Source organism: Nycticebus coucang, chromosome X (genome assembly GCF_027406575.1).
Source record: "Nycticebus coucang isolate mNycCou1 chromosome X, mNycCou1.pri, whole genome shotgun sequence".
Taxonomy (NCBI): domain Eukaryota; kingdom Metazoa; phylum Chordata; class Mammalia; order Primates; family Lorisidae; genus Nycticebus; species Nycticebus coucang.
Genome location: NC_069804.1, coordinates 13,098,967 through 13,124,130, shown reverse-complemented (window position 1 = coordinate 13,124,130; position 25,164 = coordinate 13,098,967). Strand labels below are relative to the sequence as shown.

The 25,164-nt window shown below is 38.1% G+C and overlaps 1 protein-coding gene across 2 annotated transcripts in view; it reads right to left on the bottom strand.

Moving 5' to 3' along the window:
• Positions 1-11,045: 11,045 nt before the first annotated feature.
• The window catches only part of GLRA2 (glycine receptor alpha 2), a 231,649-nt gene continuing 217,530 nt past the window's right edge, over positions 11,046-25,164 (bottom strand). For both annotated transcript variants that reach the window (XM_053579984.1, XM_053579983.1), the window contains one exon: positions 11,046-12,613. In XM_053579984.1, coding sequence (XP_053435959.1) covers positions 12,332-12,613 — 282 coding nt within the window. In that variant the 3' untranslated portion in view covers positions 11,046-12,331. The remainder of the gene's footprint in view (positions 12,614-25,164) is intronic.

The following is a 25,164-nucleotide window of genomic DNA, read 5'->3' as shown; positions in this document are numbered from 1 at the left end:
TTTTCCCCTGGGGCTTTGTCGAGCGCCTGTACAGTGTTGTGGCCTGAGAAACTGGGGCCCTGTCTGGTGTGGTGGGGCTAAGTGGTTCTGCCTTGTTTTCAGCTGGTTTCTGTTCCACTCTAGTGAAACAGATACTCTGGATTGAAGTCTCAGCTGTGGAGAAATATCAGCAATTAAGTCACCCCGCCCCCCACTGGCAAACAATTGGAAAAGAAAAATCAAACCTTCCAACCCCCGTGCACCCAGGGCACCACCTGATTTCTCCTCAGGCAATTGGTTCAGTTCAAAATGTCCAAATCAATTGTCTCAGTCTGCACCTGTCTTGTGTGAGAGAGTTTAAGAGGTCTCTGGGAACTGGATTACAGGGGTCTGGTGACTACTCTGGTGTGGATTGCTCCAGTGCTGCATAGAGTCCGGAGGAGCCATCCAGCCAATAGATCAGTCTGGGAAGTTTGCTGCCTCCTTCCCCACCTTGCACCACTGTCATACCTGGTCACTGATAGCCCTGCAGTTGGCTGACCCAGTTGCGTGTAGTGAATCTGTACTCCAGGAGCTTGCACCTGCCTGAATCACAAGGAAGTCTGCCAGGCCGCTGCGCTCTGCCTCTCTCTAGCAGGAGGAGGTGAGGCCTGATAATCTCGGGTGCTTGATAAAGGTTGGGGGGTTTTCACTCAGGTCCAGTCTTGCCCCTGATTAATGTTACTGACAGAACAGAACAGAACAACTTTGCGGTTCCCCTGCAGAAGAGAAGCTGAATTGAGTTCCAAATAAGCTTGTCTTTGCTCTTGCATTGTCTATAGGTTGACGATCCCCTGAGGGCCAGGTGCGTCTTAGGTTCAGTAAAGCGGACCTCTGGGTCAGCCCGGCCCTGGGAGTTTCCCCGGTTTGCAAGTTGGAGTTGCCTCAGGCAAATCCTATACTCAGAGTCTCTGGTTGCCCATGGAGACGGGGGTGTGGCTTCAGAATATTTGGTAGTGAGCCGTATTGCTAGCAAAAGAGGGCTGCTGTTTTATGCCTCAGGCAACCGCTGCTCTGGTGCAGCTCCCTTCTGGCCAACCATCCTCTCTCTGCTCCCGTACCCCACAGTCTGCACCGACCGGCTGCAGCCCAGCACTTTCTACACTCCTTGAGCAATCGCCCAAGAGTCTGGACTCCTGGGGGACAGGCCTCCAGACCTTGGAGCAAGAGCAGAGGGGAGCATGGGAAGTGCTGGGAGCCTGGGGTTGCTGGCAGAGAACACACACAGTTTTACACAGTTTTATGCCTGGCTATATTGTCACCAAAAGACGGCTGTCACAGTGTGCCTCAGGGAACTGCCACTCCAGTGCGGTCCCCTGTCCGCCGACCGTCCTCTCGTCACTCCCGTGACCCAGAGCTTGCACCGACCAGCTTCAGTCGAGGCCCCGTCCACACCCCTCTAGAAATCACCCAAGACTCTGAACTCCTGGGGGACTGGCCTCCAGACCTCAGTGTGAGTGAAGGGGAGCACTGGGAGCTCAGAATTCCAGGTAGAGACTATATACAGTTTATACAGTTTTATGCCTGACAGGAGGACGCCGTGGCACCCTAGTAGGGGAGGTAGGTCCAGTTTTTAGAGGGTCTCTCTCGTGGAGTGTGGTGGGAGGACCTTTGAACTCTGCCCGATTGTTTGTGGGGCACTCTGAGCTGTTCTCATGGGGGAGGGGACTCCCGGCACTTGGTGATGGATTTTGTACCTTTTGTTTGTATCCTTGTGGTCGCAGCTCACCTCAGCAGGGTTGACGTGCGTTCTTCAACCTTCTCTCTTGGTGCAGCTCAAATCCACCAGGTTACTTGCTGGATTTTTGTCCTTTAAGTCTCCTTCTGGACGGGAGCCTCTGTGGAAAGATGGCTTCAGTCAGCCATCTTGTCTCCTCCCCCAGGCCAGATTTAATGAAAGGAACTGGACCTGCCTGGGCAAAGACGGCAGCTGCTCTAATAACATTTAATATGCACTGTCCTAAGCTGTGGGAGCCTATATTCCTTGTTATTTAAAAACTGCTTTTAGACCAGAGTAGGAATACTGCCTTGTTTCTTACCTGTGAGCATGTGTAACAAAGTGAAGGTCATTTTCACTCCTTCAAAAAATAGAAATAAACATCTTTGAAATTAAAATTCATTGGTCTTTTTCTTCAGGATCAATTATCTTTTGAACCATTCAATTACATGAGGTAACAACTCTCTGAAGATTTTCTCAATTCTGTAAGTATAATTTGGAGCTATTTCTCTTAGGCATTTTCAGTATTCTTTTTTATTTATTTATTTATTTATTTTTTTTATTGTTGGGGATTCATTGAGGGTACAATAAGCCAGTTACACTGATTACAATTGTTAGGTAAAGTCCCTCTTGCAATCATGTCTTGCCCCCATAAAGTGTAACACACACTAAGGCCCCAACCCCCTCCCTCCATCCCTCTTTCTGCTTCCCCCCCATATCCTTAATTGTCATTAATTGTCCTCATATTAAAATTGAGTACATAGGATTCATGCTTCTCCATTCTTGTGATGCTTTACTAAGAATAATGTCTTCCACTTCCATCCAGGTTAATACGAAGGATGTAAAGTCTCCATTTTTTTAATGGCTAGTATTCCATGGTATACATATACCACAGCTTGTTAATCCATTCCTGGGTTGGTGGGCATTTAGGCTCTTTCCACATTTTGGCGATTGTAAATTCAGCTGCAATAAACAGTCTAGTACAAGTGTCCTTATGATAAAAGGATTTTTTTCCTTCTGGGTAGATGCCCAGTAATGGGATTGCAGGATCGAATGGGAGGTCTAGGTTGAGTACTTTGAGGTTTCTCCATACTTCCTTCCAGAAAGGTTGTACTAGTTTGCAGTCCCACCAGCAGTGTAAAAGTGTTCCCTTCTCTCCACATCCACGCCAGCATCTGCAGTTTTGAGATTTTGTGATGTGGGCCATTCTCACTGGGGTTAGATGATATCTCAGGGATGTTTTGATTTGCATTTCTCTAATATATAGAGATGATGAACATTTTTTCATGTGTTTGTTAGCCATTCGTCTGTCGTCTTTAGAGAAAGTTCTATTCATGTCTCTTGCCCATTGATATAAGGGATTGTTGGCTTTTTTCATGTGGATTAATTTGAGTTCTCTATAGATCCTGGTTATCAAGCTTTTGTCTGATTGAAAATATGCAAATATCCTTTCCCATTGTGTAGGTTGTCTCTTTGCTTTGGTTATTGTCTCCTTAGCTGTACAGAAGCTTTTCAGTTTAATGAAGTCCCATTTGTTTATTTTTGTTGTTGTTGCAATTGCCATGGCAGTCTTCTTCATGAAGTCTTCCCCCAGGCCAATATCTTCCAGTGTTTTTCCTATGCTTTCTTTGAGCATTTTTATTGTTTCGTGCCTTAAATTTAAGTCCTTTATCCATTTTGAGTCAATTTTTGTGAGTGGGGAAAGGTGTGGGTCCAGTTTCAGTCTTTTACATGTAGACAACCAGTTCTCCCAACACCATTTATTGAATAGGGAGTCTTTCCCCCAAGGTAAGTTCTTGTTTGGTTTATCGAAGATTAGGTGGTTGTAAGATGTTAGTTTCATTTCTTGGTGTTCAATTCAATTCCAAGTGTCTATGTCTCTGTTTTTGTGCCAGTACCATGCTGTCTTGAGCACTATGGCTTTGTAGTACAGTCTAAAATCTGGTATGCTGATGCCCCCAGCTTTATTTTTGTTACTCAGAACTGCCTTAGCTATATGGGGTTTTTTCCGGTTCCATACAAAACGCAGGATCATTTTTTCCAAATCTTGAAAGTATGATGTAGGTACTTTGATAGGAATGGCATTGAATAGGTAGATTGCTTTGGGAAATATAGACATTTTAACAATGTTGATTCTTCCCATCCATGAGCATGGTATGTTCTTCCATTTGTTAATATCCTCTGCTATTTCCATTCTGAGGAGTTCATAGTTTTCTTTATAGAGGTCCTTCACCTCCTTCGTTAGGTATATTCCTAGGTATTTCATTTTCTTTGAAACTATGGTGAAGGGAGTTGTGTCCTTAATTAGCTTCTCATCTTGACTGTTATTGGTGTATACAAAGGCTACTGACTTGTGGACATTGATTTTATATCCTGAAACATTACTGTATTTTTTGATGACTTCTAGGAGTCTTGTGGTTGAGTCTTTGGGGTTCTCTAAGTATAAGATCATGTCATCAGCAAAGAGGGAGAGTTTGACCTCCTCTGCTGCCATTTGGATTCCCTTTATTTCCTTGTCTTGCCTAATTGTATTGGCTAGAACTTCCAGCACTATGTTGAATGGTAAAGGTGACAGAGGACAACCTTGTCTGGTTCCAGTTCTAAGAGGAAAAGCTTTGAGTTTTACTCCATTCAGTAAAATATTGGCTGTGGGTTTGTCATAGATAGCTTCAATCAGTTTTAGAAATGTGTCACCTATGCCTATACTCTTCAGTGTTCTAATTAGAAAAGGATGCTGGATTTTATCAAATGCTTTTTCTGCATCTATTGAGAGGATCATGTGATCTTTATTTTTGCCTCTGTTAATATGGTGGATAACGTTTATGGACTTGCGTATGTTAAACCAGCCTTGCATCCCTGGGATGAAGCCTACTTGATCATGATGAATGACTTTTTTGATGATAAGCTGTAATCTGTTGGCTAGGATTTTGTTGAGAATTTTTCCATCTATATTCATGAGTGAGATTGGTCTGAAATTCTCCTTTTTGTTTGGGTCTTTTCCTGGTTTTGGTATCAGGGTGATGTTTGCTTCATAGAATGTGTTGGTGAAGATTCCTTCTTCCTCAGTTTTTTGGAATAATTTCTGCAGTACAGGAATAAGCTCTTCCTTGAAGGTTTGATAGAATTCTGGAGTGAAGCCATCTGGACCAGGGCATTTTTTAGTTGGAAGCTTTTTTATTGTTTCTTTGATCTCAGTGCTTGAAATTGGTCTGTTCAGGAGCTCTATTTCTTCCTGGCTAAGTTTAGGGAGAGGGTGTGATTCCAAATATTGATCCATTTCCTTCACATTGTCAAATTTCTGGGCATAGAGTTTCTGGTAGTATTCAGAGATGATCTCTTGTATCTCTGTGGGATCAGTTGTTATTTCCCCTTTATCGTTTCTGATTGAGGTTACTAGAGATTTTACTTTTCTAATTCTAGTTAGTCTGGCCAATGGTTTATCTATTTTATTTATTTTTTCAAAAAACCAACTCCTCGTTTCATTAATTTTCTGAATGATTCTTTTGTTTTCAATTTCATTGATCTCTGATTTGATTTTGGATATTTCTTTTCTTCTACTGAGTTTAGGCTTAGATTGTTCTTCTTTTTCCAATTCCATAAGATCTCTTGTGAGATTGTTGATGTGCTCTCTTTCTGTTTTTCGAATGTAGGCATCTAAAGCGATGAATTTTCCTCTCAAAACTGCTTTTGCAGTATCCCACAGGTTTTGGTAGCTTGTGTCTTCATTGTTGTTATGCTCAAGGAAGTTAATGATTTCCTGTTTTATTTCTTCCTGCACCCGTCTGTTATTCAACAGAAGATTGTTTAATTTCCATGCCTTTGGGTGGGGTCGAGCATTTTTGTTAGAGTTGAGTTCCACCTTTAGTGCCTTATGGTCTGAAAAGATACAAGGTAAAATTTCAATTCTTTTGATTCTGTTGATATTTGTTTTGTGTCCCAGGATATGATCAATTTTGGAGAATGTTCCATGGGGTGATGAGAAGAATGTATATTCTTTGTCTTTGGGGTGGAGTGTTCTATATGCGTCTATCAAGCATAGTTGGTCTAAGGTCTCATTTCAATCTCTTCTATCTTTGTTTAATTTCTGTTTAGAGGATCTGTCCAGCTCTGTAAGAGGTGTGTTAAAGTCCCCTGTTATGATGGTATTATCAGATATCATATTGCTCAGACTGAGTAAGGTTTGCTTCAAGAATCTGGGAGCATTTAAATTGGGTGCATAGATATCTAGAATTGAAATGTCTTCTTGTTGTATTTTTCCCTTGACCAATATAAAGTGACCATCTTTGTCTTTTTTGACTTTAGTTGCTTTAAATCCACATGTATCTGAAAGTAAGATTGCAACTCCTCTTTTCTTCTGAATTCCATTTGCCTGAAAACTTGTCTTCCAACCCTTGACTCGGAGCTTTAATTTGTCTTTTGAAGCCAGGTGTGTTTCTTGCAGACAGCAAATGGATGGCTTGTGTTTTTTAATCCAGTCAGCCAATCTATGTCTCTTCAGTGGGGAATTCAAGCCATTAACATTTATTGAGATAATTGATAAGTGTGGTAGTATTCTATTCGTCTTATTAGGTGAGAGTCCATTGCTTAATTTTATCTTTTGCATCAGTGTGGAGGTTAGGTTCTGTCCTTTGATTTCTGAGTTCTTACTTTGCTGCTGATCCATTGTGGTGGTCAGTGTGCAGAACAGGTTGAAGTATTTCCTGTAGAGCTGGTTTTGTTGTGGCGAATTTCCTCAATGTTTGTATATCCATAAATGATTTGATTTCTGCGTCAATTTTGAAGCTTAGCTTAGCAGGGTACAGAATTCTGGGCTGAAAATTGTTCTGTTTAAGTAGATTAAAGGTAGATGACCATTGTCTTCTTTCTTGGAAAGTTTCATTAGAGAAGTCTGCGGTCACTCTGATGGATTTGCCCCTGAAGGTCAACTGGCGCTTACCCCTGGCAGCTTGCAGAATCTTTTCTTTTGTCTTGACTTTGGACAGGTTCATCACAATGTGTCTTGGAGAAGCTCGGTTAGAGTTGAGGCGACCTGGGGTCTGATAGCCCTCTGAAAGCAGTGTGTCAGAATCTTTGGTGATGTTTGGGAAATTTTCTTTTATAATATTCTCTAGTATGGCTTCCATTCCTCTGGGGCATTCTTCTTCCCCTTCTGGAATTCCTATAACTCGTATGTTGGAACGCTTCATAAAGTCCCATAATTCTGACAGTGAACGTTCTGCTTTCTCTCTCTTCTTTTCTGCCTCTTTTACTATCTGAGTTATCTCAAAAACTTTGTCTTCTACCTCTGAAATTCTTTCTTCTGCATGGTCTAACCTGTTGCTGATACTTTCCATTGCATCTTTAAGTTCCCTGATTGACTGTTTCATTTCCTTCAGCTCTGCTATATCCTTTTTATATTCTTCATATCGTTCATCTCTGATTTGATTCTGTTTTTGGATTTCCTTTTGGTTATTTTCCACTTTATTAGCAGTTTCCTTCATTGTTTCCATCATTTCTTTCATTGTTTTCAACATGTGTATTCTAAATTCCCTTTCTGTCATTCCTAACATTTCTGTATAGGTGGAATCCTCTGCAGTAGCTACCTCATGGTCCCTTGGCGGGGTTGTTCTGGACTGGTTCTTCATGTTGCCTGGAGTTTTCTGCTGATTCTTCCTCATGAGTGATTTCTTTTATCTGTTTCCTTGCCCTAATTTTCCTTTCACTTCCTCTTGCTCTTTAAGTTCTTGTGCCTGTGGAAGTTGTGGGCGGGTTTAGACGGATTGAAGACACGCGACCACTTGCCGGTTTTCCACTGTTTTAGTCCTCCTCTTGGGGTCCAGAAGTCTCTCGCTAACTCCCTGTATCCTCATAGGAGTGGTGATAGGCAGTTCCCACCAGCCAGATATGCCTGGAATCCTATCTCCCCAGACTCACGGTGCCCAGATGCAAGGAAGCTGTTACTCGGCTGCCATCTTGCTCCGCCTCCCCATTTTCAGTATTCTATGGTATACCTTCTTTTGCCAATTTATTTTGTCATACATGAGCATGGATTCTTGGTACCATGATAGGCGCTGCTGATTTTCCAGGATTTTCTTTTCTTAGACAGTGTGGACTTAGTGAAATGATAGAGGAGTTAAGAAATGAATTATGGGCTTGGCGCCCATAGATCAGTGAGTAGGCTGCTGGCTACGTACACCAAGGTTGGCAGGTTTGAGCCAGGCCCCAGTCTGCTAAACAGCAATGACAACTGCAACCAAAAATAGCTGGGTGTTGAGACAGGCACTGGTAGTCCTAGCTACTTGGGAGGCTGAGGCAAGAGAATCGCTTAAGCCCAAGCGTTGGAGGTTGTGTCAGCTGTGACACCATGGCACTCTCCCGAGGGTGACATAGTGAGACCCTGTGTCAAAAAATAAATAAAATAAATAAATAAATAAATAAATAAAAAGAAATGAATTATGGAGAATATTCAACTTCTAATATGATAGATGATTTGGAGTGAGACATTCATGTGTCTTCTATTTATCTATTGATCAAAGGGTAGGTATTGACCCTTTATGATCTGGCCACCTTAGACCATTGTTAGAATGAAATGCTGTTATGGACATTAAACATGTTGATATTTTGAAAGCTGTATATCAATATAAGATTGTGGTGTCATCTTTAGTTTTTCTACTTTGTGACCTGTGAAGAATATGTATTGCTTGAGTCATTCAAATTATACTTTAAGAAAAACTCAAATTGCTGAAAATAAGAAAAAGTCTGAAGCAGAGGTTGAAAGATTAAAAAAGGCTTAGCACCTGTAGCACAGTAATTACAGATGCACCGAGGCTGGTGGGTTTGAGCCCAACCCAGGCCAGCTAAACAACAATGACAACTGCAACAAGAAAATAGCCAGACATTATGGTGGGCACCTATAGTCCCAGCTACTTGGGAGGCTGAGGCAAGAGAATCTGTTAAGCCCAAGGGTTTGAGGTTACTGTGAGCTGTGATGCCATTTCACTCTCCTGAGGGTGACATAGTGAGACTCTGTCTCAAAAAAAGAAAAAAGAGAAAGATTTAAAAAGAACTTCTGGAAGATATATGCCTTAGATTTATCCTACAAATTGCCTTGAGGTTTAAAGTAGGAAATGTATAAATCCTACAAAAATTCTGAATAATTTTTTTTCTTTTTCAAAACTGTGGATCATGTGATATGGAATTTTGTGCTATGTTTTGGTTAGAACCTTCTTATTTGGTATTAATGCAGTAAGTGAAATGTAGAATGATACTCATTTAATCTTCATTGGAAATTTTACTTTCAGAATTTGGCAGTTCTCTTCAGTGGCATAGATGAGGAGCTTAATGCTAATACTACTTGGAAGGATTGTAAAAAATCTACAGTATGCTTTGTAACATCTATTTAAGTACAAGTCCTCAAACTGCGGCCTGTGGGCCACATGAGGCGGTGTGATTGTATTTGTTCTCATTTTGTTTTTTTACTTCAAAATAAGATATGTGCAGTGTGCATAGGAATTTGTTTATAGTTTTTTTTTTTTAAACTATAGTCCAGCCCTCCAATGGTCTGAGGGACAGTGAATTTGCCCCCTGTTTAAAAAGTTTGAGGACACCTGGTTTAGAGAGCCAAGGTATTAGATACTGCCATAAAGAGTCTCAAGCCTTAAGTCATCCTAATGTGTTCTTAAAACAAAATGGTAGAAATTGAAAAATGTTTGAAGGACAAATCCTGCAATAATTCATTATCTGAAAAAATGGTAGCTGTGGTTGGTTACCTTGTGTGATTTCTGAATTGGGGAAAACTTTTATAACTTTGTCAATAGGTATAGCCCCAACATTTTTCTACTGATGTAATGATATCCACTGGGCATTCCAGCTTTGGCAGGCATTGTGGAGAATCCATGAAAACACAGACATTTTCTTCTAGAAGTTTCCAATCTAATGAAAACTGGTAGTAAGGTCTGTTCTTCAGAGTCATAATTTTACTCTTGAACTATTTCCCTTCAAATATTATTGCAAAAGAAATATGTTCTAAATAAAATCTCTAACACCATTATAGGGAGAATATCTGTTTCACTAGAGTATGTGGCATCCAAAATATTGTCTCTGAGATTTTATCTTATATATATAACCCAAATTAGTACATTTAATAGTTCTTTCCAATGGATGTGGACTAGCACCAGAGAAAATCCAAGAAGCTCTCTGGTCAGCCAAGATGCCTACTTGAGTGCTGGCAGATATGTTTAGAAATGAATATCTTTTGGATTTTCTAATGGAGTGATTGTTCCTCCAACAAAATTGTATGGTACATGCATTTATTAAATATAACCAGTTAACTTAGGACTTTTTTCCCTAAATTGCCTGCCCACCCTGCCATATATAGCATCCAGGGTTTTGCCTAGAACACTTGTAGGGTCAGGCCCATCTTTAAGAGGCATCTTAGCTTCAATTTTACTATTTTTCAGAGGAGGAGAAAGAATTGAGAATAAACACTTCTCTTTCTTTGTTTGGAAAGGAATGAGCAGTAAAAATAATGGTTTAGGAAAGCATGGCACTGAACTTGTCAAGGCTAGACATTATGAAGTTTCTTGTCCATAAAATAATTGATAATTATTTTATTATCAATTAATTATTCAGAATTTGCTACATTCTAGACACCATGCCAATGGATTTATCTGTATTTTTTCAGTCAGTTCTCTTGATACTCTTTGAAATAGGAGCTATTCAGAAAGTTTAGGTAACTTATTTATGATTACACTTTGATAGGTAGCTGAAATAGTCTCATTATCTCCAAAATTCACACTTTTAGCCAGTATGCAATAATCTTCTTTTACAGAAGTGAGTAAATTTAAAAGGCCATAGACATCGACTTACAAATCCATGTCTTCCTATCATGATAAGTATCTTTGGTTAAGGAAAGCCTACAAGGGTCAAGATGAGTTTTCTCTACTTCACCAGGGCTCTCAGAATTTTTCTTCCATATTGAAACTTCATTCCTGACAAAATCAGGATAGGTAGCTGGATGGATTTGTCTCTTAGGTTTTTTTTTAGCCTTAAGATTTTATGATTCCTCAGTGCTCTTAGAACTTTTCCATGTCTCATATGAAGTACTCAGTATTGTATTTTGCTCACAATGGTACTAATACTCCTATTTCCCTATTTCTACAATGAGAATAATGCATTTTTTTTCTTTCTTCATGGAGATACTGTAAGCATCAGTAATATACTAGGTGCATTAATATGTCAAGCTTATAAGGAAGACCAGATACAAAATCTAAGTTATTATTGTCATCTAAATCATTTTAATTCAAAAATGAAAGCTTCTAGAGAAGTTTGTGGCACACTTAGCTTTATTGAAATTAAACAAATGCTTTTTATAATAACCCCTTTTACAGCACATGTAAAATTTAAGTATTTCCTTATATTTTTACAGGTTGTCTTTTATCTGAGTAAGCAAAAATACGTCTTTTTTTTTTTTTCTTACTTAAAACATGTAGCCAGGATTCAAACCACGTAGCTCTGGTACCAAAAAGGCAACGGGTTATGAAAATCACAGTACAATTTCAAAATTCTTTAAGTTAATCAAGGATATTGAAAACGATATTCACTTGGTTTGACAGTAGAAATCATGGGTCAGTAGACATTAGGACTAGTACACTATGACACTACAATGAGAGCAGAAATGGAAAGTTTAAGCTAATCTGAGCTACACTGGTCAGGACACACCATCTCCGTAAATACTGTGGCTGAGTGGTTGCAATGGCTAAGTCACACTTGGGCACTTAAACTTGCTCATAGTATAGCCAAAGCAGAAAAAAAAAATGTGTGTGTGTGTGTATATATATATATATATATATATAGTGCACTAACTTGGATCTAAAATAAAATGAGCACTTAGAGGTTATACTATCAAATCAATTACACAATACATGATACATAATTTAAACTCCAAAATTACATCCAGGAAAGAAAAATAATATTAAAATGAACACCTATACAGACAGTAAAGTAGAAATTTGTTCTTTGTCATTGATGTTTATTTGTTACTGTTTTCTGGATAAGTAGAAATAATTTACAACCCACAAAAGGATTTTTCAGGTGAAACACTAATTACAGACATTGTAAAGAATGTAGCTTAGGAGGCTTATTTTAAAAATGAGGCAGCATTTTCCTGAAAAAGTTTGGTCCTCAACTCACTATAGGCTAGTCACTATGGTCAGATGGTATAAGCATTTTCAAAGTGTGTGTGTATGTGTGTTTTAAGCTAACTTGTCAATACCAGACAGAATTGGTCAAAGCCAAACCAAACCAAAAAGTAAATAGTGTTCTAGAACTTGACCCTGCATATCACGTCTGATGGATATGTCATTTGAAAGAACAATGCTAAATACTATGGAAGGGAATTATGCTATTGTGATTCTGAAACACCTTAATTTTGTGCAGTTTTCTTCATTGCCTGCATGAGTTTTCTTTTTTCATATAGGTGCCAGGTAACCCACCCGCATGACTCTCCCTCCCTCCTCCCTTAATCTCCTCCTCTGTCAAAGTGATATAAAGACAATTTCACTGTGTATTTACAAGCACAACACTGAGGCAAGAAAGTCCCAGGTCTATAGGGCACATCTATTTCTTGTGGACATCTTCATGCCGAATGATCTTGTATGTGATCCAGTAAAAGATGTTGAAAATGAGGAAGGCTAGTGGGAAGGCAGCTCGAGATATCGTGTCAATCCTTTTTGCCCGGTCCACAAACTTCTTCTTGATGGCATCTGCATCTTTTGGGGGTTGTGGGAGTGGGTTGACTGCAGGTGTGGCCTTGACAGCTGTTCCGTCTTTCACTTGGAGGCAGTGACCCATCCCATAACCACTGAAATTAAACCGACTTTCACGAGTAGCATCTTCTTCCTAGGAGGATAAAGACAGAGGAAGCACAGACTGGTTGTCATTCAAGTTAGATGGAAGATGCTTAAGATTCTTCATAAGTAAAAGGATAAATCACAGTTAACTATTAGTGTGGGAGGCTTTTGGAATAGGGAGTTCTCTTTCAAGTTCAACTCATTTATTCATGGAACAGATACAGTTCATTAACTTTTCAGGCTGAGAAATTAAGGGTAAGAATAATGACTTTGTGGTCATTTTAATTAACAAACAAAACTACCTACATTATATTCAATACTGACTTTCCCAAAATCTAGTTTATTAATCCATAAATTCAGACTATTTTAAAGCCAGTTCTTTAAATTCCAGTGTTACACTGCAAATATATGAAGAGGACTCTTTGTTCATTCATTCATTCATTCAGAAAACATTTACTGAGCTCCTGCTGTGTGCCTGGTCCTGAGTTAGGAAATTCTAGTATTGCCTGTTCACAGCTCAGTTCCCACATTAACACTAACTTTAATGTTAATGTTAGATCTAAGATGAAACCCTTAAATGTACACCTGTTTTCCCCCAAGCCCTCTAATTTACCTCAGTTATATAGCAGAGATTAAATATTCATTATTTGGTATGAATATTTCCACTATGGCTAATTTTTTTCCTGTTTCTATTTTTAATATTGATATTTGGCTAGTGAATCATCTCTGCCATATTTAAATGTGTGTCATTTTAGCTGATGTTTTGTGTTGATTACTTGTAACATGAGTAAGATAAAAGAATGAAAAATTATATTTATTCCTCAGCATAAAAGGCAGATAGCTTTAGAGACAAATGTATGGGATATGGATGTGTGGTTAGGTCAAAGAGGGAGCCCAATGGTGGGGTTGTAAAGGTGGGATTGAAATGCCCTGCTTCATAGCAATTTAGCTGTAAGTAACCATCAATTGAGTCATCTTCTGTAACTAGATTATTACCTTCCACAATACTGTGCACTTTGAGTCACCATATGCACTAAACTCTTTATCTTTCCAGATAATAACAATGGTTATATTTCCCAAAAGATAAGAAAACTTGGTATTAATTTTATTTAATCATTGTTTACTGCATGTCAGTAGTGCCTTACTAAATGAAGGACTTACATACAATATGAATGACAACTCAACTGTAACTCAAATGGTATGTCAAGGACAAATTTTATTTCGTGTACTGGGATGAGTTTTGTAAGTTCAGTAGCAGATCCCTAGAGAGGTGAAAAAGGTGAGAACAGCTATTTAAGTTAATTGCACTTCATCATGCCCAAAATAGGGAGTAAGAGAGGATGCAGTTTAAATAGAAGTACAAAGACTTCAGAATGGGTAGACTGGATAAGGTATATGTAATCGGATGAGCGACTGCAGAATCTGGAAGGGAGGACAGATTGGCTTCCATGTGGCTCACGTAGCTAGATTAGTACTCAGGTGCCACTTCCCACATGGAGCCTGAAAATGAAGAGCAGAATTTATCAGAGTCCTTAGAGCCTTTGGTTTCTGGAGATTGCCTATTGTGGGACAGTACCTCTAGTGATGCCAGCCCTAACCATGGCTGAATATTGTACTGTAACCTGGTAATGACCTGGAATTTGAGCTGGAGAGATAGCAAGTATGAATAGTGAATAATTGCCAAACACTTGTGTTATGCTTCACCATGTAGATCTGATTTCTAGAACAATGAGGCTAGAAAACAGAAGGCTAATTTACTTGATACATTGATAAATCTTATTAATAAATGTACCTAGTATTATCAATAAAAACATTAATTGTAACCTTTAATCAGCATGTACATTACAAAAATCAGGCCAAAGCTCTTGTAAAAAGTAACTGTAAAACTACTATTTTATAAAGCCATCTCTTTAATACTTTTCTTTATATGGGATTGTCCTACACAAATTGGTTCAAGGAACTCTGTTTAATTTCTTAAGAAAATGTAATAAAGGATTATTTTGTTCAGCCATTAATTGTTGACTCTATTGTGCAACAACTATCATCAACTGTCTCCCAGCATTGTACTAGGTGCTGGGAGACAGTTGATGAAGTTGGACAAGGGCTCTACCTACATGGAGCTTTCAGAAGATAGTGGAAGAAGCTGACCTAAAGGTAATATCATCTAAGGAAGCTAACTAAGAAAATTCATCCTGACATCTGAGTATTTCCATATTTTCAGCTATGTAGACTCATTATTGAAGACTTTAATTGGACTCAGATTCAAATATTAAATCTGTTTTCTTTGCCTTAAGATATGAATGATATATTTTATGGGTACAAAAGTTTTAAATAAGTCTTTCATGAAGAGGGCAGGGCGAACCGGAAGAAGTGGCAGCATCTATTGTGTTTATCATCTGGACAACGATGAAGTTCAGAATAGTGACGTGTTAGTTGGACTGGCGGGAGCTGTGGCTGGATGATGCCATTTGATGGCTGTTGTTCTCCATGATCCTGTTTATCATCATAATTCTCTGGCAACCATCTGCAAACAACCAGAGGTTTGCCTTTTCACCATCATCTGAGGAAGAGGAGGATGATGAACAGGAGGAACCTATGTTGAAGGAAATCTTTGAAGGAAGGAAAATGAGAAGTGCCAAACAAGAACCCAATGGAAATAGTAAAGTAAACAAAGCACAGGAAGATGATTTGAAATGGGTAGAAGAGAATGTTCCTTCTTCAGTGACAGATGTAGCACTCCCAGCCCTTCTGGATTCAGATGAGGAACGAATGATCACACACTTTGAAAGGTCCAAGAATGGAGTAAAGAATGGGAAGATTTGCAGTTGAAGATGGCTAGTATCAGGGAAGAAATAAGCTTCTGTGTCAGTCCTCTACACTGCTCCATAGGACTAAAGGAAGCAGTGACATCCTGATCTGTTCTTTGAACTTTGGGCATTGGAACTGGTGAGAGGCGTCAGAATGAGGAGAACATCTTACTGAAAACAAATTCATAGGATGAAAAAAATCTACAAGCTTCGTATTTACAACATTGATGCCCCTTTTCCCTTCCAAACCCTGACATGGATGTTTATGCAACTTATGTGTGTTGTTCCTGAAATTTCTATAATGTTTCAGTTGTTTAATCTGTCAAACTAAAATGTTTAACGTCTTCTAAAGGACTGTGTCATCAACACCATAATACGTAATCTCCAGGAGCAACTGCCTGTAATTCTTATTTATTTAGGGAGTTACATAGGTGATGGGGGAAATTGTAAATTATCTTTCATTTTCCTGGGAAGTTAAGGTTATATCTTGCAGAGGTAGTTTTGAGGAAAAAGGGCTCTTCCGAGTTAAGGAGCCATGGTTCTATTAATAATTAAAAGAAAAAAAGAGAAACTGTTACAGTGTGATGTAAACCATTTAAAAAAGTGAAATCAAGTGCAATTTTGTTTACAAATGGTGTATATTAAAGATTTTTCTATTTCAGATGTACTTTAAAGAGTAATATTAGCTTAACTCTTTTGACATCTGCTATTGTGACACATCCCATTGCTGGCAATGTGGTGCACTTTTAACTACTGTTTTTGTAAGCCTCCAAGGGTGGCATTGGGAGTCCTAGGCAATGTTTTGTTTGCCTGCATGCCATTCACTGAGTGTGGCACTACATGCAGAGATTGCTCTACTGTGATTGAGCACCCTGCTAGAGGGTCTGTAATGCTTCAGAAGAAGGAGTTTCTACAAAGGAAACCAGTGCTGCTGGCTTAATTTAAACAGTTACTCTTAAGTAGTATGGAGGCCCTGGACTGCTGCTCTTTCTTTAGGATTGACTGTTCTAATATCTGGTGTTGGTGTAAAGACTGTTTATAAGGAACATCACAAGGTGATGGGATTCATTTGATATTTCTGTTTTACTGATTTTACTCAATTTTGCCTTCCCTAAGATTTTTGTTGTATAAAAAGTTCATGCCACTTTTTAATATAAAGAAATTTTAACAAAAAAAAAGAAAAAAATAAGTCTTTCATAATAATTGTAGTACCATAGTAACTATCTGAATACTTATTCAGTGCTTAGCAAGAAAAGAAAGCATGTAGGAAGAGGGGACTTGCTTGTCACATGGATTATAGTCAGTCTTGGCCTTTCCAACTACTACTAATTGGTAATTAGATTTTACCCAGTACATGAGTGAAGTAAAAATGGTGCCAATTGGTTTAACAAAAAGAGATCTAGTCTGGGAATTTGGATACTTTGATTCTAGGCCTGGCTCCAAGGCTTATAAGCTGTGTTGACATTAGGTAAGCTACTTATTCTAACAAGGCCTCAGGTACCTCATGCCAAAAATGTCAATCTGTACTAGATCTGGGGGTTTCATCTTTGGCTTCTGGGCAATGTTTACAAATGTTTATATACCTGCCTCCCTTCCCCTCCTTTCTAGACCACTCAATTGTTATCTGCGGAGATGAGAATTTAGCATTTATATTTTAAAAAATCCAGTAAATCTAATGTAAAATATTGGAAACTAGTGGCCTAAATGAGTTCAATTCCCATCTCTAAAATGTACAACCTAACATTATTATGTCTAAAACTACTTTTTGAATGGAAACAACCATTAAAATACATTTCCCCTTATCTGCCTAAATTTACTTTGCCATTTTTTCTTTCCATATCTATAAAATCTTTCCATATCTATAAAAATTGCAGTTCTCACCTCTATAAACATTTAGAAACTCATGATTAAGTGTATAGTTCATTGCCTGAGTGAGATAAGATTCTTTGAATTCCTAAGCCTAAGGAAACAGAAAGGGTAGTTAGGTAGTAAACTGTGTTTAGCACACAAAACAAAAGGGAGCTCAAATATACATGTTCTGTTGCCTTTCAGACTGACTCATTCATTTAATTTCTATAGTCTTTCCCTACAGACTGCGAATGGACAGTTGAAGAGATTAATTAATGTATTCATTCATTCAGTTAACTACCAGAGCTAGAACAGGACACCAGGTTAGAATCTCATTATGTTGTACACTGCCATGCAAACTGTGGGTGCTTAATAAACATTTGTTGAATAATGAACAAAACGGAATTTTGAGAGTGTTTTCCAAAATATTTCCCTCATTCATTCAACAGCATTTCAGATTATGCCTCTGAGCATAGTTACAGCTAATTAAATCAATTCTGTAAAATTCTCTGCCACAAAAATAAATCTGTTGTAGGTAGAAATTATCCATATAATTTTTCACATGCAAGAGGTATGAATACTAGTTTAAGGGTCTTTTTGTTTACCATTATGACTCACTCAATGCCTTTTAAATATAGAACCTTAAATTATAAACATCAAAGGGTATTGTTTTGATTCAGAAAACATAACTGAAACCAACTTGAAATTTTTGTGATATAATAAATGACTTTCTAGCGGGTTCAGAATAAAATGTTATGCTAATATGGTAAAACTCCTACATAAGGGCAAAATGAAGAAGAGCTTGAGTCATGGATAAATTGAAACTAAAATAAAGAACAATCTGTAGGCATTGCTCAGATGAGCATATTCATAGAGAGAGTCAGGTCCTCCAGTAAGGAAAGAATTTTAAGCATATAATCTCCATTTTTTCTAATTAGGCAGGAATCAAATTAGTTAATTATCCATTTTCCACTATCTTCAGTAACTGAGCAGTAAATACTTCTAGCTGACCCTGTTTTTTTTGTTATTCAATGACTAGTCAAATACCCACATAAAACAAATCATCTGGTCAAAGTTATTTTTATTATGTAATTTTATTTAATGTATCCCACATTGATAATATTTCCTTAAAATCCTGTCTGCTGTATGAAGCACTGCCATGGCACTATGCAATTTGTTTCAGATTTATTACCTCATTTTAATTATTATTATTATTATTTTTGATACAGAGTCTCATTATGTCGCCCTTGGTAGAGTGCCGTGGCATCACAGCTCACAGCAACCTCAAACTCTTGGGCTTAAGCAATTTTCTTGCCTCAGCCTTCCACGTAGCTGGGACTACAGGCGCCCACCACAACACCCAGCTATTTTTTTGTTGTCGTTGTCATTGTTTTGTAGCAGGCCCTGGCCGGGTTCGAACCTGCCAGCCCCAGTGTATGTGGCTGGCGCCCTAGCCACTGAGCTACAGGCGCTGAGCCCTAATTTTAATTATTTTATACATCAGTTTTACTTACTATAAAACTTACTCATTCTTGTGTTTGATATATTTCTGGTCTAGTTGTGAAATTGAACCTAAAGCTCACCAGAATTGCATTGTAGTAAATTGTCATAACCAAAATATTTCAATATAATTAAAGAAATGGTACTTATGAAATAAAATAGTTTAGAAGCATCCATACTTCTGATTTTTATTTTATGCCCTAGAGAGGAGAAAATAAGAGGATCCTAAAAACTAGGATAGGGGAAAATTCCTTCCATTGCGTTTCTCACTCAGATTCTTTGATTGGATTCAGTCTCCCTTCTGTTGGAACGGGAAACATCTCAGTTGCAACTGAAGGGCATAATAGACTCTCCAGCCCTCCTTAGAAAACAGTGTGAGTCCAAATATGGTGGGGTTTTGCTGAAAAAGTCCCCAGAACAAATGATGGCTGGATGATGCTTAATCACCAACCTGGCAAACGTCCATTACCTAGATGTAAAAAGAATGGCCGTGAGAAATTCTCTTCAATTCTAGGGCCTCAATTCCCTCCTGTCAAGGGGACTTGGAAATAGATATGGATAATAAATAGATAACATTTATTGATTATGACCATGTATCATGAACTTAAAACTATAGTCCATCCTATCACCAAACTGACTACAAGTGATATGTTTCCTGTGAAAGCTGAAGTCAAGAGAATTTATGTGGCTTCCCACAGTTACATTGCTAATAAATGTTGCAGCTGAGATTCAAATGTAGGTCTGTTTAATTCCCAAATCGTCTGATTCCAAAGACTCCAGAAGTATTTGATTTGTGTGAATTTTTGCCCCTATCAACCCCCAAATGCTTTTCATTCAAGATTATGGATGAAGTGTCTGATTGAGATTTGCAGATCAACAAAGTGAAAATAAAGTAAACCAAATATATCCCCTTGTTGCTTAATGGCATGTGATGAAATGAATAAAACTGTCAAAATGTCATTTTGGGCAGATTGTGAAAAGCAATTCTTCTACTAGAAAAGCATATTAATGTATAATTTATTTTGTAATGCAGTATATTTTTGTCATTGTTTTTTTTTTTTTTTTCAGCTGTGAAAATAGATTTTTCTTTTCTTTTTTTTTTTTTTTTATTGTTGGGGATTCATTGAGGGTACAATAAGCCAGTTACACTGATTGCAATTGTTAGGTAAAGTCCCTCTTGCAATCATGTCTTGCCCCCATAAAGTGTGACACACACCAAGGCCCCACCCCCCTCCCTCCGTCCCTCTTTCTGCTTCCCCCCACCCATAACCTTAATTGTCATTAATTGTCCTCATATCAAGATTGAGTACATAGGATTCATGCTTCTCCATTTTTGTGATGCTTTACTAAGAATAATGTCTTCCACTTCCATCCAGGTTAATACGAAGGATGTAAAGTCTCCATTTTTTTTAATGGCTGAATAGTATTCCATGGTATACATATACCACAGCTTGTTAATCCATTCCTGGGTTGGTGGGCATTTAGGCTGTTTCCACATTTTGGCAATGGTAAATTGAGCTGCAATAAACAGTCTAGTACAAGTGTCCTTATGATAAAAGGATTTTTTTTTTTAAAGAAGGAACTTCTTGGATTTACTTCTCAAGCACTTACCATTCACTTTCATGTTTTTAATAAATATTTACTAGACACCTATTATGGGCCACTTATAGTGGAGATCCAGAAATGAACAAGAAGATGAAAGTCTCTGATTTTTTGGCCTTTACATTCTAGAGGGGAAAGACAGTAGCAAGTGAACAAATTATATATACACAAACATATATATATCCATATGCACATATATACATGCATATATACATATATGGGCTATATACATACAGGAGACACACACAGAGATAATAATGGGTGTTTTAAATAAAAACAACTGAGGTAAGAGACTTAAGAGAGGTAAGTGGCAGAGAAGTGGATATTTTAGATTGAGTGGTCAGAAAAGGCCTGCAGTGGTGCCAGGCGCTGTACCATGTGCTGAGAATCCAGGATAGAGCAAAATAGATTCAGTTCTTACCTTCAAGGAGTTCACAATCTTGAAAGGAAGGCAAATATTAGTAAAATAACCATGGGAAAGCATAATTACCATGTAAGGGCTCTGGAGAAAAATTATAGGATGCTATGAGAGCTTATTAAAGGGGGTCCTGGTCTAATATGACAGATAAGAGAAGATTTTCCCTGAGGAAGTAATATTTCATTAGAGATCTGAAAAATGTGAAGCATTATAGAGGTAAAGACAGGTTTAGAAGATGTCTGAAATAAGAGATTTTACTACAGTTGAAGGATGCAGTTGAGGCCTAGAATACAGGGCGAAAGTGGGGTGAGATCAGTTTTCAGAAATAACTCAGGGACTAAATTCTATAGGGCCTTGTACAGCACTGTATATGGAGCTGTAAGAACGAAGTGGAGACAGTACAGGTTTGTAGTGGAGATTGTGTGAGATAATCAGATTAGTGTATTAAAATAAATTGCTTTGGTTGCAACCTGGATGACTCTGTGGAGGAAGGCAAGGTGAGCCTTCTAACTAAGAAAACTAGTTAGAAAGCTATACAAATAGTCAAGACGAGAGAGGATAAAGATTTTCACTAGGGGTAGTGGTGTAGGTATAAAGCTATGTGCCAGTTTGAGTCATGGAGGGACAATCAATTCTTAGAGATGGACTGGAAGCTGTCAAGGTTAACCTCTAACTTAAAGCATTAGATGGATAATAATGCCATTTATTGTGAAAGAAAATACTAAAAGAGCACCTATTAGGTTGGGGAAAGATAATGTGATTGAGGTACCCTTTAGACATTCAAATGGAGACACGTGCTAGGTGATTACATGGACATTCTGTAAAAGAGGAGATCTCACCTGGAGATATACACTTGGTTATACGATAATGCATGACCAGCAATCTTTTCTATCCAAAACTGTTGCAAGGCATAAAAATACTGAAGGTGACTTATGCTAAAATCAATCATTAGCCAAGACACTTAAAATTCTCTTTTAAATACTCATCTACTTTTTCTCAGATATTGCAACACTTGAAAATAATTTTGTATTCACGATAAATCCTTGTTTTAATGCTGAGGATAGAATGAAATTATAAGTACCATTCTGCAGATCAGCTGAATATCCCAAAGCAAACTTGATGGAGTAGTCATGGTTTGGGACATCTGATGGGATCCCCTATACTCATCCTACTGGGCCCTTCCAAACTGGCCTATGGATGGCATAGTAGCATATTGGCAAGCAAAGAGAATAGAAGCAGTTCCCACTTCTTTCTCCTCTGCATGCTTCCATCTGTCATATAGAAGTCACAGCCTGTATTACATCGTGTTTGCCAAAGATGGCCACAACAATCCCATGTGCTTTTCCTACAATATATAATATCATTGACACTCTTTTCATCAAGACATGGGGTGTTATTTCCCTTCCCCTTGAGACTGAATTGGTTTGTGACTTGTTCCTTATCAATAGAATATGGTAGAATGACACTAAGTAACTTCTGAGTTTAGGTCATAAAAAGTGAAGAGGTTTAATGTGGTTTGTGGCAACTTGTACTTGGAACCATGAGCTACCATGTCAGTTGTCTGGCTGCTCTGAAAACACCATGCTGTAGAAAGCCCAAATTAGCCTGTGTGGAATGATAAAATGAAGAATCCCTGAGACTACATGAAGAGAGAAAGGCCTGGTCATCTCTCAGCTTTTGTAGCTCCAGCTATTGTCTGACTCTACCTAAAGAAGAGACCCAGAGCCAGAACTGCCCAGCTGAGATCTTCCCAAATTCTTGACATACCCAAAGTGTGGAGACAGGAACTGCTTGTTGTTGTTTTAGGCTACTAAGATGTTAGATGATTTATTATGCAGTAATAGATACATGAATAATTGATGCTAAGCCTAAACACTGTGGCAGGTTTTGGGGACCAGGCAGGAGGCAAAAGCTGGAAGGGCCTCAAGAAGATTGTTGGAAAACTGGGAGGAGAGGAAAGCAGTTATTATTGAAAGCTGGAGGATGGTGAGAAGTTTATTAACACTATTTCCTGTAGTAATGTGGAAAATAGAAAACATACATGATAAACCTGATGATCTAGTTAAGGAGATCTCCAGGTACAGAACTGAGGACACTACTTGGCTTTTTGCTGATACCAAACAAGTATGAGAGAAGACAAAGAAGAACTGAAGAATAAGCTACTAAGTGTCCAAGTAGAAGCTGGAAGAAATGTAAAGGATCTGAAACAAGTCTTTTCAGCCTGTAAAGAGTCCTCTAAAGAATGGGCCTTGGGGAAGGAACATATCCAGAATGAGACTGTAAGTTTCTTTGTTAAAACATGAAAAATAAGTAAAGCAATGCCTCATAAGCTCTTTCAGACAGATAATAGCCCTGATAAGGATAAGAACATGGCTTGGAGATTCTCTTCTTTAAACAATAAGCTTCTAAGAACATTAATGGTGTTGAGCCATAACAACCTTCTCAGGACCTTCAAGTAACAAGGGCTTATCTTTTTTCAAATTGACAAATAATAATCATATATATTTATGAAATACAATGTGATATTTTGATATACTTCATTGCAGAATGATTATATCAAGCTAATTAACATATCCATCACTTTACATACTTAACATTTCTTGTGATGAGAACATTTAAAATCTACTCTTTCAGAATTTGAAATATACAGTACATTATTTTTAACTGTAGTCAACTTGCCATTCAATAGATTTCTAAAACTTATTCCTCCTAACTGAAACTGGGCTTATCTTGGAGAGATTTGTGGGTATAGCTTTTGTCTAACAAAAGGAATTATAAATTGACACACAATAAAGCCCCCAAAGATTTTTTGTTATTGTTGTTTCAGACTAATATGAGGGTACAAACCATTAGGTTACAATGTTCGCATTTATTAGGTAAGGTCCCTGTTGTAGTTGTGCCCTTCACCCAGGAAGTGTGCCATATACTCTTACGTTGTGCCCATAGGTGAGAGCACACCAATCCCCCTCCTCTCTCCCCCACTTGAATTAAATTGAGTTATTATTTTGTGTGGGCATGTATTAGTTCATCTACTGGCTTCCTATTAGCATTGAGTACATTGGATAGTTGCTTTTCCATTCTAGTGATATTTTACTAAAGAGAATGTTCTCCAACTCCATCCAGGTAAATACAGAAGATGTAAAATCTCCTCATCTTCTTATGGCTGAATAGTATTTCATGGTATACATCTACTACAGTTTATTAATCTGATCATAACCCCCAAAAGCTTTTAAGGAATTGTATTTGTTTTGGATTGAAAATAACAAAGATGTGGGACTGCAAACTAATACAACCTTTTTGGAAGGAAGTATGGAGAACCCTCAAAGAACTTGAGCTAGACCTCCCATTTGATCCTATAATCCCATTACTGGGCATCTACCCAGAAGGAAAAAAAATCCTTTTACCATAAGGACACTCGCACTAGACTGTTTATTGCAACTCAGTTTACAATTGCCAAATGTGGAAACAGCCTAAATGCCCACCAACCCAGGAATAGATTAACAAGCTGTGATATACGTATACCATGGAATATTATTCAGCCATTAAAAAAGATGGAGATGTTACATCCTTTGTATTAACCTGGATGGAAGTGGAACACATTCTTCTTAGTAAAGTATCACAAGAATGGAGAAGCAAGAATCCTATGTACTCAATTTTGATATGAGGACAATTAATGACCTAGTACATGGTGTGGGTTGGGGGAAGGGAAGAGCAGAGAGAGGGAAGGACGGAGTGGGGTGGAGGTCTTGGTGTGTGACACACCTTTTGGGGGCAGGACACAATTATAAGAGGGACTTTACCTAACAAATGCAATCAGTGTAACCTGGTTTCTTGTACCCTCAATGAATCCCCAACAGTAAAAAAAAAAAAAAAAAAAAAGAAAGAAAGGAAGAAAATAACAAAGACGGTATAAAATGAAAGGACAGCTTTAAACTCCTGATCTTTTATGGACATGAAATAGACTAAAAGGATTATTGTGGCAAACAAGAGCCATTTCTTATGGAAAAAAAAAAAATAGCAGACTAAGAGTCCAGAGAGCAGAGCCAAAAACCAGGAAGGACAACTCCAAGGGACATATCCCTCAATCAAGGATCTGCCAACGTGGACCTTTTCAGATTTCAGACTTCCTATTAAACAGGGGTTGTTATGTATCTATCCTTGCCCTTGGGAGTCTATAGCAGTTATCCTATGCATATTCCTATATTAGCTCCTGAATAAATGTCAAAGATAACCTTGTCTCTTTTGTTCACAGGTTTATTTATTTATTTATTATTATTATTATTATTTTTGCAGTTTTTGGCAGGGGCTGGCTTTGAACCCACCACCTCCGGCATATGGGGCTGGCACCCTACTCCTTGAGCCACAGGCGCCGTCCTATTTATTTTTTTTGAGACAGAGTCTCACTACATCACTCGCGGTGCCCGC